Below are 17,932 nucleotides of genomic sequence, written 5' to 3'. Positions count from 1 at the left end.
GACTTGGCTATAACCAAAATCAAACAAACACCTAATTAGCTTGATTCATTTTTGTGTGTGGTTCTTTTCAACTTGTGCACAGTATAGAGAAAGAACACAAAGGAAGGACCCCCATGAGGGTGAAAATGGGGTAAATAGAATAATATATATATATACATATAAAAAATAGTGATGAATCTATCTATAGGAGAGTAAATATATATATATGTAATAAAGAAGGTAGGGAAAGAATTAAAACAAGGGAAATTAAAGTGTCAAATCTTTTTCAAAGTATAGGAGACACATGCAAAAAAGAAAACAGTATTAAAATGAGTTAAGTGACCATCTGATGACATCAAAAGATACCCCAACATAATCCCCATTGAAGAAGCTGCTGGTTGTTGCAAAAACTTGAAGTTGGTTACATGACCTCTTTGTAATTAATAATGGCAGCATCCCAGAGAGATGATATATATATATATATATATAGGTGTCTATATATATATATATATATATATAAAAGGAAACAAGAACTAATGGGTCCTTTCTTTTTAGCCTTTGCAGAGAGAGAGAGAGAGAGAGAGAGCAGAAGAGTCCAGTGCTATTGTGGTGACACGTGACAATGCATTTGGAAATTTGATATTGCATATGGAGGTGAATGCTTATATATAAAAATGTTATGTTGATATTAATAATACATAAGTACCCGACTAAGACATGCCACGTGTCGTGTCGTATGTGCCAGGCAAAATGCATGTGACATGAGCCTTTGACAATCTATCTTGCAACACTCACGTAGTTATGTCCCAAACAAGGATGAAATATATATATATATATATATACACACATATATACAAGAGAGATCCTAATATATATCTTTTCATTTTTATTTCTATTTTTTTTTATAAAGAAAAGTAATATAAAAGACTTGCACAATAATAGAATTGGGACCCAATTTTTTAACGTGAAAAAAAAGTAGAAGTAACCAACCAATGGTGTTTATAAAGTATTTGCAATGACCAATTTTTATTTTCTTTTTATATGTGCGTGTTATTTATATCTAATATTTATAAAGTTTTAGCCCAAAATAACAAATAGTAATGAGGATTAGGTAATGATGTATGTATATATAGACGTATATCCCGTGTGTGTGTGTGTGTGTATGTATATGTAAGTGGGAGAGGTAGTTAAAAATGAAGTAGTTTGTGTCCAATGTAATTGTTGAGAAGAGGGAATAGAATTTTGGGTAATTTAGATGGAGTGTAGTGACGTGGCAAGCGGTGATTGGTGGAGTAGGAAGTTGATTGGGAGTGTGGAGGATCTAAAATCACATGGCATTGTGGTTGAAGACATACACATGAAAGGCCCACTTTTCCCCTCATACCCTTCCTTTTGAGATTTTTGCTTTTTCCCCCTTCCCCCTCCTCTCTCTCTTTCTTTTTCTTTTTTTTTTTTTTTTTTTTAAAAATAATAATTATTTAAAGCAAATTCATCACCAAATATATTTCGTTTTCAAAAGCATGAAACAAATATTTTATACTAAATAATTTCTTAAAAAATAATTAAAATTTAAAGAATAGCCGACCTGAATTCTGATATAATTTTAAAAATAATTGGTCGTTTCTAATTATTTCAGAAATTTAACAAAAATTATTTATACTAACACATAACACATGTCTATACAATCCACTGCTTTCTTAAAAGCACTTGTCTTCTTCACATCCAACATCACTGTCAATTTATTGTACTCTTCCTCTTTCTCTCTCTTCTCTCTTCATTTCCTTAATTTGTGGTCCAACCTCTTTATAATCTCTCTTATCACTTTCACCATTTCTTCATCTCCTTCTCCATTCCTCCCTCTCTTTCTCCTCGGTACCATATATAATAACTCTTCTCTTCTCTTCGCATTTATCATATACATAAATATACCCTTTCACATATATTTATCCCCTTAATATCAGCAAAACCTGATCCTTCCTCATTCTTAAGCACATAACACGAAAAGGGTACTTCTTCTTTTTCAGCTTACAAGCGAGCATACATATATAGAGACATATTTTAGTTGAGGATGTCTAGTAGAAGATCAAGGTCGCAAGCAGCTACTTCTTCTAGGATCACCGATGATCAGATCGTTGAGCTGGTGTCAAAGTTACGCCAACTTCTCCCGGAGATTCGAGATAGACGTTCCGATAAGGTAACTTACATTATTATAATTGTATATATGTTTATCTCATTAACTCTCTCTCTCCCTCTCCCTCTCTCTCTCTATCTGTATATATATACACACACATATATATATATATATATAAACTTACAGGAAATATTAACGAAAAATGATGATAAAAAGGTGGAAGAGTGATAACACATAATATGCATTACGAACATGGCGCATGTAGCACATGAAACATTAACTGTCATTAGATAGATATAATGTATAATAAAAGTATATATATAGCATCACTATTGAAAGAGGAAAAAGAAAGTTGAAAATTTGACCCGGCCATCAAGGAAAACTTTGATGACTTTTAGCTTCTCTTTGACTTACAACAGTGGTGTCTTTGGAGCCAAACCTCCCGTTATGGTCTTGTATAGGACTATACATGTATATATATATATATATATCGGTTCATAATTATAAATATTTATGGTTGGTAGATGAGTTAAAAGAAAGTCTCTAGCTTTATCATGTTGGTCTATAATGATATAAGTGACGGGTAAGTTTCACATTTTCGTTTCTGGTCTTATATCAATATATTTAAAATATATATCACAATATTCCTATACTAATATAATAATGATAAATTATTAATATCCAAGTCATTGCGGATGTGTATAGGTATCAGCTTCTAAAGTTTTGCAAGAGACCTGCAACTACATTAGAAGCTTGCACAGGGAAGTGGACGATCTCAGCGAAAGGTTGTCTCAACTGTTGGCCACCATTGATGCTGATAGTGCAGAGGCTTCCATAATTAGGAGTTTGATTATGTAATAGGAAGAAAAATTGGATTAGTATCTTAATTAATTTATCCTTTTATATTTGTTACTATAGGGTTTTAGATTATATTTGAATATTATATATATATATATATATAAAACATATAAATCATGCATGAGTACTACTGGTGATTTTATTATTATTTTTTTTATTAGAAAATATTAGAAAAGTACTTGTAAAATGTGCCGTGCGGATATATATACAAGCACAAGGCATGAATTAAGGTTGTGTAATAATAAAAAGGACTTGCAATAGCAAACCCTCTATTTATATTAATTAATTGGATTGATATACAATATATTTATAAATGACATGCATCTATATAAGCCTCTTGATGGAGTTTGGGTTAGTTCAACTTATTGACTTATTTAAAAGACGACTATGGAGTGGCATGAATGTTTTTTTTTTTTCATGATTAAAACTTTTGTCCTTAGTTTCATCAAGATATTATATACATGCATATATATATATATATGGAGGCAGGAAAGAGCAAATGTATAATACTGAGATTTTGTCGGTAAGTTGGAATCAATCACCATAATATCAGCATATAAGTCCTAAATCCTCGGTTTATTAGTGATTTTATGGGATTATTAATTAATATATATATATTTCATATTGCACAGTGATTTTATCAGCACGCATGTAACCAAACTCCTATTTCCTTAGAATTTTATTTGATGGCTCACCAACTATATATCTATATTTATACACGCATAAATATTCAATTTTATTACCTAAAATTAATTTACACAACCAGCTTATTTATTACACACTTTAGGAATATTCATGAATTTTTATGCCTTGACATGATAGATTATTAAATGCATATATATATGGATAATTGTTTGAACCCGCTGCCCATTTTTCCTTCTTAGATTTTGCAATATAACATGACGATTTCATCTGATAAAATCTCTCAAATCATGCTTTTATTTTTTTACATATATGGAGCGAAACTTCTTTACATTTCTATACGTATATATCTTATAATTACATACTCAAGCGTCTAAATTAGTTATACACAGGATAAAATAGTCATTAGCTTCTTTACTTTTCGTATATATGTAACTATAAGATACTCTTATCATTACACATGAGTTGTTGAGATCTTCTAAATGTGATAAATACATTATAAATTTTGTATCTACAGTTTTTTTTTTAATACATAAATTCGAAATCGATGAATCATATAAACAATATCTATCAATTAATTTATTTTCATTTTAATATGATAAATACATCAAATGATTTGATCTCCGCTCTTTTGAAAAGTTTTTTTCTTTTTTTCATGCATTATATGTTTAAATAAAATATTACATACGGAGTTGTTTCATGTCACGAGTATATAAAAATTGATATTAAAATGAACTATTATTGAGACTTATGATGAAATGAGAAAACTTTAATTCTTTTTTGAAGAATAATTTTGTTTTATAAAGATTTATTACTGCGAGACATAATAATTACACATAGCAAAGCAACTAAAAGAATAACCGAAATGAGATATCTAATACGTAGTTGAAGCTAATAACTCAATTTTTTTAGGTTATAATTGACCAATACCTTCATATTATGAAGTTGAAGTTAGATTTCTAGCTATAGATAGTGAGATATCTAATATGAAATATGGTGAAGGAGGTATCAACTACCATTATAACATTATGATGATGATTGATACAAATATATTAATGAGAACATGTGGAATATTTGTCAAATTTTGTGTAGATATTGTATTCAAAAAACCTTTAATATCTAAAAATATGGATAAAAAGGGTCTTGCTAAAGGTAAAATATACAGTGCTACCACATATATATTTTAAATGTAAGAAAGTTGGGCACACAGTGGATAGATACATGTCATGGGTGGTGGGGGTTCAAGTTGTCAATGACATTGTGGTGAAGGAGCGACAACGGCAAATGAATAAGTGAATGTCATGATGGAGGAATCAATAAGATATTTTTTGAAGTAGGACATTATAGTTGAAATATGGGGAGTGGATCATTCACTAAGGCATACGAGGGGAGGAAATGTGCTATATGGATAAAAGGTTTAGGGATGGAAGTTATTAGTCTAAAGAAGATCCGAGCAATATACTATATGCATCATTGCAAGAAGTAAAAAATGAATTAGACACTATAAAATGCAGCTTGTAAAAGTTTTTTACTTTTGACAAAGGTAGAAATAGGGCCCACAAAAAATAACGTAAATTGTGATAAAAGCGAAACCATTGAAAAGCGAAAATATGGAGTTCATGTAACATAGAGTACAAATGAGAAAATATAAGCATAGAGAATATAGATAGTTTGAGATTTTAAATTCTCTAAGGAGCCAATCAAAGAGTTCTTTAACCTCATTAATTTTTTCATCAACCGAGTGGTTAATGCTAATAAATTTTAGAAATATAAGATTTAACTCAATATAAACTTGTGCAAGAGCTTTTTATAAAGATAAATTTTTTTTGTTAATATTAAAAAAAGAGTATATATCATCACTAGATTACCATAAGTGAACTGAATAGTCGTGTAAGTTTAAAAAAGAAACATTAGCAACATTCATAAACTTGTGAAAACACATTAACGCTCCACCAAGACTAAAAAGCACTAAGTTCATATGAAAAACATCAGTAATGACTTCATAGAAAGTATGGAACGCCCATTTATTGCTGTAACTAAGAAAACAAAAACTTGTACAAGAACTTATTTGGATATTTTTAAATGGTACATAAGTTTTATCTTAACTATATTTAATTCATAATATATCATATATATGTCTTACAATTCAATTATCATGCCTCTAAATCATATAATATGGAATATAAATTATATAATGTAGATTTACATGTATAAAATTATGTCTCATCTAAGCAAGACATGACAATAATTATCTCATACAATTAAGTCTTAACTTTTAATATCACATATAAAAAAAATAGATATTTTAAAAATAACTCAAGAAAAAGTATTATCGTTTTAGTATATGACACATACCTTAAGTATCTCTCTAATTTTAGATAACATGATTTCAACTTTGCTAAATGCTATATTTGATTTTTAGAAAGCTTTCAGTGCTTTAATCTCATATTTTCATACATCTAAAAATTTCTTCCTATAGATTTTATGAGTGGCGAGGAGACAAAAATTAATTTAAAAAAAAAAAAATCTTATTCTCTTCATCCACCATTGAAACCTAAGTATGGTTCTTATTTGTAAATCTGCTTTTTGAAACAAAAAAGCTATAAATGTTTTATTTACACTCTTTGAGGCATTTTAAAATAGATTTAAGGAAACTTTTGAAAATTTTAATATTTGAGAGAATACAAATGAAAGATAAGCTTGACACATTGATAAACAAACAAATAGTGTTCGAGACAGTACGAGTAAAATGTGAGTTTTATATATTGATAAACATGTAGGTAGTGTCTAAAGGAAGACAAGTGAAAGGTAAGCTTCAAACTTTGATAAAAAGTGAGTAGTGTCTGAGAGTGTATAAGTGAAAAATGAGTTTAGTATATTGATAAACAAACAAGTAGTGTTCGAGAGATTACGAATAAATAGTGAGCTTGATATCTTGATAAATAGAATAACTAGTATTTAAGAAAATACAAGTGAAATGTAAGTTTGAAACTTTGATAAACATGCGAGTAATATTCTATAGAACATAAGTGAGTGGCGAATTGGACATTTTGAATAACTAATGTATGTAATACATGAAGAAAACAATGAAATCTCAAGTTGTTGACTTTAGAAAAGGACATAAAAATAAATAGTGTGGTTGAACCTCAATAAAAGAGTTTATATTCTCTTCACTTTTCTCTTTACTTTATTTTATTATTCATTATTGCTTGATATTGCATACTTATCCACATCTCATATACAATCACAAAATAAATTCAGTATTCCCTCTTATTCATACTACCATACTTGATAAGCAATTTAGAGCATATTATATAAATAAATTAGCAAAAATTCTTATACAAGAAAATATTTTTATTTTAGGTTGAATAACACATAAAAGAAAAAAGTTGGAAGATTTCTATAGAAGCCGTAAAATTTTAAAAACCTAATTTACCATTTTCTTTGGTTAGAACTTACGTTAAGAATTATATAAGAGTCACGTCTCTTACTAATAACTTAATTGTATAAAAGAAAGTCTTATGGCAATCCAATCAAGTGAAGGTAAATATTTCAATACTCTATTCAATTGTAGTCATTTCAGTTATTAGAACGACGAATGAAAATATTTCTACAAGTTTTCAATTATGATCTTTGAAAAATCATTTAAATGGACCATATGTTCCACTTGAAGCCTAGGAGATCCTATTGCCAAAGCATAGTGTATATTATTCATGCAACCTTAATATCCAAATATCTATAGTACATCTGATTTAAGAGTTAAATTCAGAGATATCTGTAAGAAGAAAATGATATTGTCGATTGAATTTTTAAATTATTAGAAAAAGGTAGATATAATGTGTAATAATATTTTAGTTTCATATGTTTCTATAATACAAGTTAAGTTTACTGTTGCCAACTTATATTTGTAATTAGTGCATTATTTTACCAACAACAATCAAATTGAATTTCTCTTTTATGAATAATTTTTAAGTATATATACCGAAATAATATATTAGATATATATTGTTACATATACAAATAAATATTAATATATATATATATATAATCACACCTATATTATAATTTTTCTATTGATAATATGTATATTATATAAATTGTTATGTGAGTTTATAAAATATGTATGCATTCTTATATTAAAATGTTACTGTATGCAATATACATCTATTATATATAAATAATGATTTAATTAATTTTTTTAAAAAAATTATTTCTTATTTGAAGTACAATACATCATATAACATTATATTATTAATTTTTATATATACAAATAAATGTTAATATATGTTTTTATATATAATCTTACATATACATATTATATTTTTATATGTAAACACATATAAATAAGTAATTATTACATGGTATAGAGAGTATAAAATATAATTTACAATTAATAATTTTAATTATATATTTCTATTTATTAATATTAATGTATAAATAAAATTTGAATTAAATTTTCTATTAATTTTTTCAATTATTTCATTCCCCACAGTTATTTTAATTATACATGCAACTTTAGCTTTTGACTTATTTTTTCTTATACTCTTTTTGATAATTTTAGTATCAAAATTATTTTCACAAAACAAATAACTTCAGATTTTAATATTATAATATTTTTTATAACTATTTTTATTACAAATCAAATATCTTTTAACTAAAAAGATTTCTAATTAAAAATTACTTTAATAACAATTTAAAATTCATAATATAAATTATAATATCTTAAAATATCGACTAAAGTATAATAAAAAATATTTTTAAAACTAAATTTTAACCTGATCATAATTCAAAAAATAAATTGTATGTTTGCCTTGAATTTTATTGAAGGGAGCAAATATGGGGATGGATGGATAATGTTATATGTGTCATGTACCCTCTTCCATGACCATTAGTGCTTGGGCCTTAGCCCTTAACACCACAGTCACAATACGACTGCGTTTTGCACAGGCTAAAAGGCGGTTTGGCCGGTTGCTACTTGGGATTGGACTCCTCGCCACCGGTATCCCATAAATCCAGCCGCGGGGCTATTATCGTAAATTCAATCACCGACAAAACGTACCCACGTTCTTAAAAAATAGACTTGCCTCACGCTCCTGTTTAAAACGGTGCGCAGAGCACAAAATAGGTCTATGTGTATCCTACCAAAAATATTATAAATAAAATAAATTACAAATTAATCTTCCTGGCCGGCACGTGCAGTTCACGCTCTTAGTTAGAGAGTACTTTCCGTTTTTTATTTTTTATTTTTTATTTTATTTGGTGAAGGGATGGTTACTGGTCTCTTCTCCCTCTCTTTCTCTCGTACTGTTTCAGTGTTGTAATTATGCTCTGATAAAGAAACAGGTGAGCGAGAAATCGATCGTCTTGTTTCCAGGTATAACAATGGAGATTTAGATTTTATTGGTTTTTCTTTACGTTTTTTGTGATAATAAAAGATGCCCAAGTTAAGTACGCTGCTTCAGTTTCACGTTTGGTGATTTGTTTTTGCTGGTTCTGGTTTATGTGGTTGCAATTAAGGGTTCTTTATTTGAGTTAAGGTCGGTTTTTTATAATAATCGATTGATCTCGTGGGTCCTTTTTAATATTGTTGACTTTATTATTTGTGCTTAGTTTTCCTATTATAAAAATGGATTCTTTTGATGAGCATGTGTACATGATTTGGTGTTTCAATCTTTGCGTTGTGATAATTCTATGGTTGGTCAATGGTCATCAAATTTGCAGTTTTTATTTCCTTAAATCATGATACTTTATTTTATTTTATTTTAATTTCTTCTTCTTTCATCAAATCAATCAGTATTTTCTTTTTGTCTTTTTGTTGATGATCCGCGATTTCTTGATGTTCTCTTTTTCATTGTTTCCTCTTGTGGGTACCCTTTTTTCTTCTCCAAGTAAGAAGGATTTGCTCTGTTAGTGGAATATCTATTGCTTAGGTAGAGAGGGTTTTAGTATAATGAAGACGCTTTTTGATAATTCCAAGTACTTGAATTTTTAAATTTATTTTTAAAGTTTGTAATCCTTCACCCGCTTGCGTTGTTTGACTTTACTTGTTCCTTACAAAGCAAGCTTGACTTTTACTTTAATTGATTTTCATGCAACATATTTTATGAGTCTTAAGGTCAATTCTTTCACACTTTTTGATTTTCAAGTTAAATCAGTTAAGATGTTGAAATGGTAGTCCTTTATGCTTATGTTCATTGGCATAATGGCAATGATTGTAGCTTAATGTTTTGGATTTCATAAGAGCCAATTAGGATCGGTAAAGACCCCGGTTAGGGCCACCAATGCATCATTCATATTTTTATTGTTGTATTGATGAGAATCTAGACGAAATTGAGCTTGAAAGGGTAATCCTGACTGGAAAAATTCTGTTAACCGTTAAAAGCACACAGTTATATTTGCTAGATTTTAAGAATCAATCTAGGATTTTTAAATCTTTCTTTCTTTTTGGGTGCAAGAATTTGATGTGAGGGACCACTAAGGATTGAGGATAATCACATAGGGCAAGGTGCTGCAATACGACAATGGCTAATCTCTATTCCTGACATTTCCTTATCTTAGCTGTTCCTCCAAAATGGCTTTTTGTATGAACATTAACTTGTAACTGCATAGCATATTGGAATGAGCAACGAAGATCTTAACATGATCAAAATACATCTTTCAAGATAGGTTGCTAAAATTTATTTGATATTCTTGAATTAGTTTGCTTTCATTTTTGTGAAATTTCAGCACCATGTATCCTGGTGGTTACACAGCTGAAATTACCAGCTTATCTCCTAGAGCAACAGAGAAGGACATTTCCAATTTTTTTGCTTATTGTGGAGCAATTGAGCATGTTGAAATTATCAGGTACCATTCTCAACTCAGCTTCTAGTCACTGAGTATGAACCCACTCTGTAATCAATGTCCATTATGGTTGTTAGTTATGATGATACTTGAATTTATTTGTGCACCCAAAGACTTATTGAACTGATTACTTTTTGTTTTCAAAAGTAAGAAGGTCAAAAGCGGTTATGTCTGACATGCTTTGTCATCCCTTCATATTTTTTAATTTCATTTATCCAGGGCTCTCAAGGTTGAGTAGCCAATTAAAAATGATGAGGGGTTCTTTGGACTTGAATCTCCCCACTAATATTAGAAAGTTCATTACCAAGATTCAAAATATTTCTTTCTATTCCTTTCTCGAGTTTACAACTGGACTGATTGGAAAAAGAAAGAAAAAGATATGAGGTTGAAGAAATCTTTCTGAATTCCCCTTGTGAAAACTTTTTCAGAATTTTGCAGCTTTTATAGTTGTTATTCCTGTAACTTCTCTTGAGACTTAGTTTGCAAACAACGTAATCTCATAGCTGTTTCAAAGTTGTCAGTATCAATTTGATCTTCATTCTGCTGGCTTTCCTATTGATCAGTTTCGTTCTATGATTGAAGTACATATATCTTATGTATAGAAATTCTTTTTCTTCTTCTTCTTTTTTGTGGTTGAGGGAGAGAAAAAGGAAGCATATTAATGAGCACCAAGAAGGTGCTACCATGTACAAAAGAATGAGGAAGTTTGAACATCCACTCAAAATATCAATTGGGTTTTGCAAGCTCTCTATAGAAGAAAAAGTTCCATGGAAATGAAAAAATAATAATTTCCTCGGATTGGCGTAAATGAGAAGATATGGTCAAAGAGTTAGGAATATGTTAGTTAATTAGGTTTAGCAGCAATTAGGAATAAGCATTATGAATAAGAGATAGGTGTTATATTCTCTAACCAGATTGAAGGACAGCCTTCAGAGAGTGAAAGAAATGAGTAGAATTATTTTCATTCTATGAAGCCTTCATCTTTGGAAACTAAGACTGGAAGATAATTTTTTGAAGCTTAGAAAGTAGAAGATCAAGCCCATAGGCCTGAGGATCCATGGCTCTTGGTTCTTTGGATGTTAAGGCCTTGTATCTCTTTTTTTCATTTTTCTTTTCTTTCTGAAATTTTTTTGGGGCTCTCCTTTCATACTCATATCTATAATATCTCAAATAATGAAATGGAAATGTTGATCATGCAATAAATTGTTCTGCAACTCCAACTTATAAAATAATTTATGAATGATGAAATCTTACAGTTGGTTTCGCTGTTAAAATCAAATAAAGCAATAGGAAGTTTGGGTCTGCATGCATCTCACCTCACTTTTCTAGTCTTTGTTATTGGTTTTAGGGAATTCTTTCTTGCACATTAAAGTTTCCCATTGTTAGTCGAACTAAGTATGGTCATTATTGTTTCTATTTAATAACAGATCTGGGGATTATGCTTGTTCAGCTTATGTGACATTTAAAGATCCTTATGCTCTTGAAACGGCTATCTTGCTCAGTGTATGTGCTTCTCACATTACGAAATAAGTACTTGCTTTCTATCAGCAAATCAGACTTTGTTGGCAATTCTTTCAACTGCCGGAGTCTTTTCAAATATTTTCTTTGCTTCAATTATGAGCTTTATTTCTGTCTTGGATTCAGTGAAAGATGCTTTGGTTTGCACCAAGTAATTTTGTTGAGTACAAACTTTTTAATGTAACGTTATTGAACTTTAATATTTGGTTCCGAGGAAGGCTGCAATATACTCAAATTTATCTGATTTTAATTGCTTAAGTGTATCACTTTGACAATCTTAGAGTTTTAGGATGCTGTAAGCTCTAATATAATTAAGCATTTCCCTCTCAAACAAAAATAATTATTAAGCATTTCCTGTAAATGTCTTTTAAGCTGTATAGTGACCTCTTGAATACTACCTCAGTATCTAATCAGGCTGTTAAAAGATAAAATGGTTCTGCACTCCTCTTTCAACTTCCCAATGAGAATTTTTCAGCTGTACTGCACTCGAAATTTTATTACATGTATAAGGGTATTAGAAGCAGAAATTCATCTAATGGTTAGGTTTTGCACCACAAACAGTTCAATTCATGTGTATCAGTAAAATATTTCATGCTTTGATATTTCCTTAAAAGGTTACTTTCTTTTTTAGACTAATATTTTCTCAAGTTCTGACATATATAGTGGACAAAGAAAATTTCTGATACTATGAGTCTAGTCAGGGATTTTAAAAGAGTATTTTCTTCTGTAACATCATAATCTCTGTCATATGATCGTAAATAAGAGTGTTTTAAAAGAGTGTTGTCCGAAAATTTCTGACAAAGAAAATTTCTTGTTCACTTCCATTTATTTAAAATTCAAGTAGTTTCTCTTCTGTTATCTTAAGCAGGTAAAAAGAAATGATACTTTTGAATTCGTTATTTACGTGGATTTAGTAAAAGGATGTCTATTCAGCTTTTGAAGCACATGTCAGCTTACCTAATGTCGTGGCAACTGCTTTGGTCATTCTATCTATGTCTTGATATTCTAGGGGGCCACTATTGTTGATCAAAGCGTATGCATATCACGCTGGGGTACATATGTAGATGAATCTGATATTTGGAGCAGTCCATTATGGAGGATGGAAGAAAATTACAGCTCTACGGTATGTTCATTTCCTTCTCTGCTAGTGGTTATAATTGGTGGCTCACCTCATTATCCACATCATAATCTTTATGTTATGAGTTGAACTTGTCAACCTTGGATATGTACTACGTATTTCAGTTTCAAATTTCCTGCTTTTCTTCAAGTCATTCTTGAAACAGATAATGTTACCTTGATTTTCTTTTGGTCGAGAACCTAGTAGGGAAAGACAGGATAAGTTGACTTCGCAGAATAATTTGCTATAACTTGAAACCTACGCCATCAATTTGGGAAAAGAAAAATGGTTTTTGTTCATACTAAATATAGTATATATGAGTATATAACTATAAATGCATATATACTTGTGAACATATATAATATACATACATGTGAATAGTAATGAAAGTTAAAATATGTTTTCATGTATCAAAAATAATGCTTACCATTCTTTCACCTCTTCCAATATTAGTAAAGGAAAGCACAGTGTGCAAAAATTCATTTTTTTTATCCCCCAAATTTTGTTAAAAAGAGGGAAAAGGAGAGAACTTCAAATTTTTTACAAGTAAATTTTCTAGTTTATTCACAACTGTTTGATTTATTATCTTATTAGTTAAGGTTATTATTGAAAATCTTTTGCTTAATAAAATTTTCTTTCTTAAACTAAAAAAGATATTATAACAATTTTTCACTTCTTTTTTACTTTCTTAACTTTTAGTTATTCAAACAAAAGAAATATTTTCCCTTCCTGTTTAAAAACCCCTCTTTGTTCTTCCCTTTCCTTCACTTGATTCATTTACTAATTTTTATCGAAATGAAGTGTTAGTTCCATAGTATTTTTGCCAATCACCTTATCACTAAGAGGCACTTATGCTTCCGTCTTATGAACTTGGATGACTTTGCTAGCCTGTGAATGATAAAGAACTACCCAGAAGTTCAGAAAAAATCTCTGATTTTGCTTCAAAGGTCTTCCCTATTGTTTCAGTAGTTGCAAATCACTTAAACGAATTTGGTGCTTTGGCCTCATTGATGATCTTTCGGTGTAGAAACCCCGAGATGGTTTTTGTTTGTTAATATTGGTTTTTGACCAGATATATTTTTCAAAAATTTATTGGTTATTGTATTACCAAGTTCCCTTGGTATCTGTAAGCAAATTTTCTGAAGAACTTGATGCACTCTTTATGGTCTCACAAGAAATCCATGTAATTTGTAGGGCTACTCATGGCTATCGTATAAATAATCCATAAATCTTATAGCTCTGGAATAACTCTAATAGGGATTTATAGTCGTAGGAAAAATTTTACTAATTCACTGTGTGCGGTGTAATAGTAAGCTAAAGAATGAGTTATTTTAGCAGGGTACTTATATGAGTAGCTATGCTTCTAGCCCTGGAGAGGCTGTTAGTGTGACTCAGGAAGTGGTGAAAACAATGCTAGCGAAAGGATATGTCCTGGGGAAAGATGCATTAATCAAGGCTAAAGCTTTTGACAATTCATTTCACCTGTCAGCTACCGCAGCAGGCAAGGTTGCTGAGCTAAGCAATAGAATTGGGCTGACCGAGAAGATCTATACGAGCATGGAAACTGTGAGATCTGCAGATGAGAAATATCACTTCTCAGATTTCACCAAATCAGCTGTATTAGTCACTGGAACGGTGGCCCTGACAGCAGCAAAAATTACAGGGAAAGCAGCTGCAGCAGCCACAACTGCTTTTGTGAATAGCAGCTACTTTGCCAAGGGAGCTCTTTGGGTTTCAGATGCTTTGGCTCGTGCAGCGAAAGCTGCTGCAGATATTGGTAGCCATGGTGGTTAATAGCCATAGGATTCAAGTGAAACTGGAAACTGGAACTTTATGTGAGTTTGTATTTTAATGCTGTTTGTGTACAAATAATTAGAGTCTCGTGTTGTATACCAGCCTAGTTAGGAGTTAGCCTCATTTTGTAAGGCTTAGATATGAATAAATCTTAAAACGTCTCTGAGTCTGAGGTTATTGTTTAATTTGGTGAATAATAAGATGATGAATAAAATCTTGTCATCCCAAAAATTGAGATGGCTGTATCAATATTCACTTTATTTATTTATTTATTTTCTGAATCTCTTGAATGAGGAGGTGCTATGTGGTAGCATTAATGTTATTTTCACATTAATGTCAATTAATATATCTGCTGTTTTTATTGTCATCTCTTCTCTGCCAACCATATCTCCGAAATTTTCTTTTTATTTTCTTAAAATTTGGTCCAGTAAATTCTCACCCAGATCTTTGCTATGAAAACATTAGATGCATATGAATATATGTGCGTATAATAATGTAAGAGAAAGTCAAGGTTTTGCTCTGTCTCATCTAGGTTACTGATTGAAACAGGAAAGTTAAGATCACCAAAATTGTATGTGTTATGTATTTTGTTGATTTTCCGGGGAAGGAAAACAAAGTGTACAAGCCTCTCAAGAATATCATTTAAGAAAAACACTGAGTCATGTATCCCTCTTTTAAACACAACTCTGTACAACAAACATCTCACATTGACATAAACAACACTAAAATTCTTCACTCTTGTTTTTTTCTTTTTCTCTTAGATATTATTTTCATCTAATCGCAACAGAGTGGACACCGTATGAGCCCGTTCTCATTACAATCAGGACATCTTTGAAATCCATACTCACCTTCCTCTTCTTCTTCCTTCTCTTGCTCTTCTTCTTCTTCTTCTTCTTCTTCTTCTTCTTCTTCTTCTTCTTCTTCATTATTAGATTCGAGGTATATTTTACAACTCCCTGAACAAGTGTTACATGGTACAAATCTTATATCCCCACATGCCTCACAAGTTCCTCCATTACCTCCACAATCATCATCCACCATTTCACACCCTTCAACCATCTTCTCTAGCTGTCCTTCCTCGTGCATTCTCCGAATATCATCTGCCCCGCCGATGTACTTTTTCCCCACAAACACCCGTGGCAGGCCACCACCATTGTACCCATCTCCCATCAGCTCCCTTAATTCATCCTTAAATCTTGAATGCATAGACACATCACGCTCATCAAGACGAAGGCCTAAGCTTTTTAGTATCACCCTGACATGGCAGCAATCTTCATATGTCTTGCGTACTCCTCGAAGACTAGTGAAGTACACAATCAACTTGTCTTTGAAATCTGAAGAAATAATAATACCATTACTCTTCTTTCCACAATCAGGCACGGGAATATAAAAAGGGTGTTCTGGTGGTAGCTCTTGAAGTGATCTTCTGAAGGTGGAAATGATTTCAGGATCAAATTCAGGAATGTCGGTGTTCGAATTTTGATCATCCTCAGTCATTTGAAGCCAGAGAGGCTTTGGTGAAGCCGACCCATATTCTGATTTGGCAGGATCAGCTGGTGTCCTGCAAACATCAAAGGAGAAACTGCGTTGATGAGTAGGAGAACGGAAAGGACTAACATCTTCAAGACCCTCCATTAATTCCCATGCGTTGATTGTCTCAGGCTCCCCGGGTGGTGTTCTGATTGGAGTCCGTGGAATAATTTTTGGGATTTTCTCAGCCACCATGTTCGACCATGACTTGGCCTCCATTAACTTGCATTTCTCTTCTTCGACCTGTAACTTCCCATTGCTTTCCCCCTTCTTCTCATCATACCCATTGAGAATTTTGTTGAAGGTGGTAGTGGTGGTGGTGGCGGTGGCTGGTACGTCGATACAGTGATTGGTTTGATTAATGCAATCGAGCTTAATAGATCCCAAGGTGGTAGATGTGAGCGCCACAACGTGGTAGCTATCGCCACTGTGCTGCGCCGGGTGATGCACGTGCATCGAGTAACTCCGGCTCACCGGCGAATAAGGTCTCCGGCAGTGCCGGCATCGTTTTTCCTTGGAGCTGGCGCAACCCATCAGCTCAGAAACCGACAAATATGAAACGTTTTTTTTTTCTTTTCGGTTTCAGGTTATGATCAAAATGAAGAAGGGCTAACACAGGAGGGTTATATTAAAGAATCAAGAAAAACAGAAATGTGATATGAAATGGGTAGTTAATTTTATTATAATAGTCAAACTATAATTGAAGAATTTATCGGAGAATCAAGAAAATAATTCAAAAGAATCGCCGGGAAAGCTCAGTTGCAGGTGACTCATAGTAGGATCATAATTCATTGTTTTCTAAACCAAATACTTAATCCGATCCCACCCTTAAAAAAAAAACTAGAAACTGATCAAAATCCCAGTTGCGGATTTAGCATTTATATAAGAAAAAAAAAGGAAGAAAAAGAAAATTACCAACGTTGCAAAAACCTGAAATTTAGAGAAAGGGTTTGGTCTGTGACAGATCTTGTATTGAGAATTTGAGAATTCCGGGAAGGTGATCGAGGAGAGGGAAATAAAAATGAATAGGAGAATTCTGGAAGAGAAGAAAAGAGGTAATATGAATAGAAATTGAAGAGTCAAAAGAAAAGGAAGCGACGAAGAAGAAGAGGATGAAGAAGAAGAAGAAGAAGAAGAAGAAGAAGAAGAAGAAGGAGACCAAATTTACCAACGTGACCACCACCTGATCCCACACTCTTTTTCCGTTTCCCTTTGTTTCCTTTTCTTCACTTTCTCTCTCTGCGTTCCTGGAGAGAGAAATATGGATGGGTGGTTAAGGAAGGAAAGAAGCTGAACGTTAACAGGTGGAATATATATATATATGTGCATGTCTGTGTATTCATCAAAAATTTTAAAACAATTTTTTTTTTTTTCTTTCTGGTTGAATTGAATTAATGATATGATAATTACGTCATAGGAAAAAGAAAAGAAAAAAACAAAAGAGTAAATAATAAAATAAGAAAATGCAATAGAGGGTCGACAAAGGCGGAAATTATTGCTTTAATGGCTCCTCCCAACAA

General features: G+C 31.4%; 3 protein-coding genes across 7 annotated transcripts; 2 read left to right on the top strand and 1 right to left on the bottom strand.

Moving 5' to 3' along the window:
- The first annotated feature begins 1,767 nt into the window (after window positions 1-1,767).
- Window positions 1,768-3,250, top strand: LOC110820244 (transcription factor PRE6-like). Its single transcript, XM_022049673.2, has 2 exons — window positions 1,768-2,173; window positions 2,816-3,250. Exons 1-2 carry the CDS (start codon window positions 2,048-2,050, stop codon window positions 2,966-2,968), a joined length of 279 nt encoding a protein of 92 aa, XP_021905365.1. The 5' UTR covers window positions 1,768-2,047; the 3' UTR covers window positions 2,969-3,250.
- Window positions 3,251-8,823: 5,573 nt separating this feature from the next.
- On the top strand, window positions 8,824-15,131 carry LOC110820120 (RNA-binding (RRM/RBD/RNP motifs) family protein). Of its 5 annotated transcripts, XM_022049520.2 has the most exons (6): window positions 8,839-8,984; window positions 10,066-10,115; window positions 10,337-10,456; window positions 11,881-11,956; window positions 12,981-13,094; window positions 14,424-15,131. In XM_022049520.2, the coding sequence occupies exons 3-6, from the start codon at window positions 10,341-10,343 to the stop codon at window positions 14,880-14,882; spliced, it is 765 nt and encodes a 254-aa protein (XP_021905212.1). In that variant the 5' UTR covers window positions 8,839-8,984; window positions 10,066-10,115; window positions 10,337-10,340; the 3' UTR covers window positions 14,883-15,131. The 5 variants fall into 5 exon arrangements, with proteins under 5 accessions (XP_021905214.1, XP_021905211.1, XP_021905212.1 ...); XM_022049522.2 differs by lacking the exon at window positions 10,066-10,115 and having other exon boundaries at window positions 8,824-8,984; window positions 14,427-15,131; XM_022049519.2 differs by lacking the exon at window positions 10,066-10,115 and having other exon boundaries at window positions 8,824-8,984.
- Window positions 15,132-15,436: 305 nt separating this feature from the next.
- Window positions 15,437-17,718, bottom strand: LOC110820147 (uncharacterized protein At3g28850-like). Its single transcript, XM_022049570.2, has one exon. It carries the CDS (start codon window positions 16,944-16,946, stop codon window positions 15,657-15,659), a length of 1,290 nt encoding a protein of 429 aa, XP_021905262.2. The 5' UTR covers window positions 16,947-17,718; the 3' UTR covers window positions 15,437-15,656.
- Window positions 17,719-17,932: the final 214 nt, after the last annotated feature.

The sequence above is a fragment of the Carica papaya genome, chromosome 1, assembly GCF_054855325.1.
Source record: "Carica papaya isolate Zhongbai chromosome 1, ASM5485532v1, whole genome shotgun sequence".
Taxonomy (NCBI): Eukaryota; Viridiplantae; Streptophyta; class Magnoliopsida; order Brassicales; family Caricaceae; genus Carica; species Carica papaya.
Note: the sequence above shows the minus strand (reverse complement) of the source record. Positions and strands in the feature narration are given on the sequence as shown.

Coding starts and splice junctions, on each gene's coding strand:
- LOC110820244 (XM_022049673.2), top strand. CDS start 2,048: ATGTCTAGTAGAAGATCAAGGTCGCAAGCAGCTACTTCTTCTAGGATC. Junction 2,174..2,815: donor GAGATAGACGTTCCGATAAG/GTAACTTACATT, acceptor GGATGTGTATAG/GTATCAGCTTCTAAAGTTTT.
- LOC110820120 (XM_022049519.2), top strand. CDS start 10,341: ATGTATCCTGGTGGTTACACAGCTGAAATTACCAGCTTATCTCCTAGA. Junction 10,457..11,880: donor GAGCATGTTGAAATTATCAG/GTACCATTCTCA, acceptor ATTTAATAACAG/ATCTGGGGATTATGCTTGTT. Junction 11,957..12,980: donor AAACGGCTATCTTGCTCAGT/GTATGTGCTTCT, acceptor TTGATATTCTAG/GGGGCCACTATTGTTGATCA.
- LOC110820147 (XM_022049570.2), bottom strand. CDS start 16,946: ATGGGTTGCGCCAGCTCCAAGGAAAAACGATGCCGGCACTGCCGGAGA.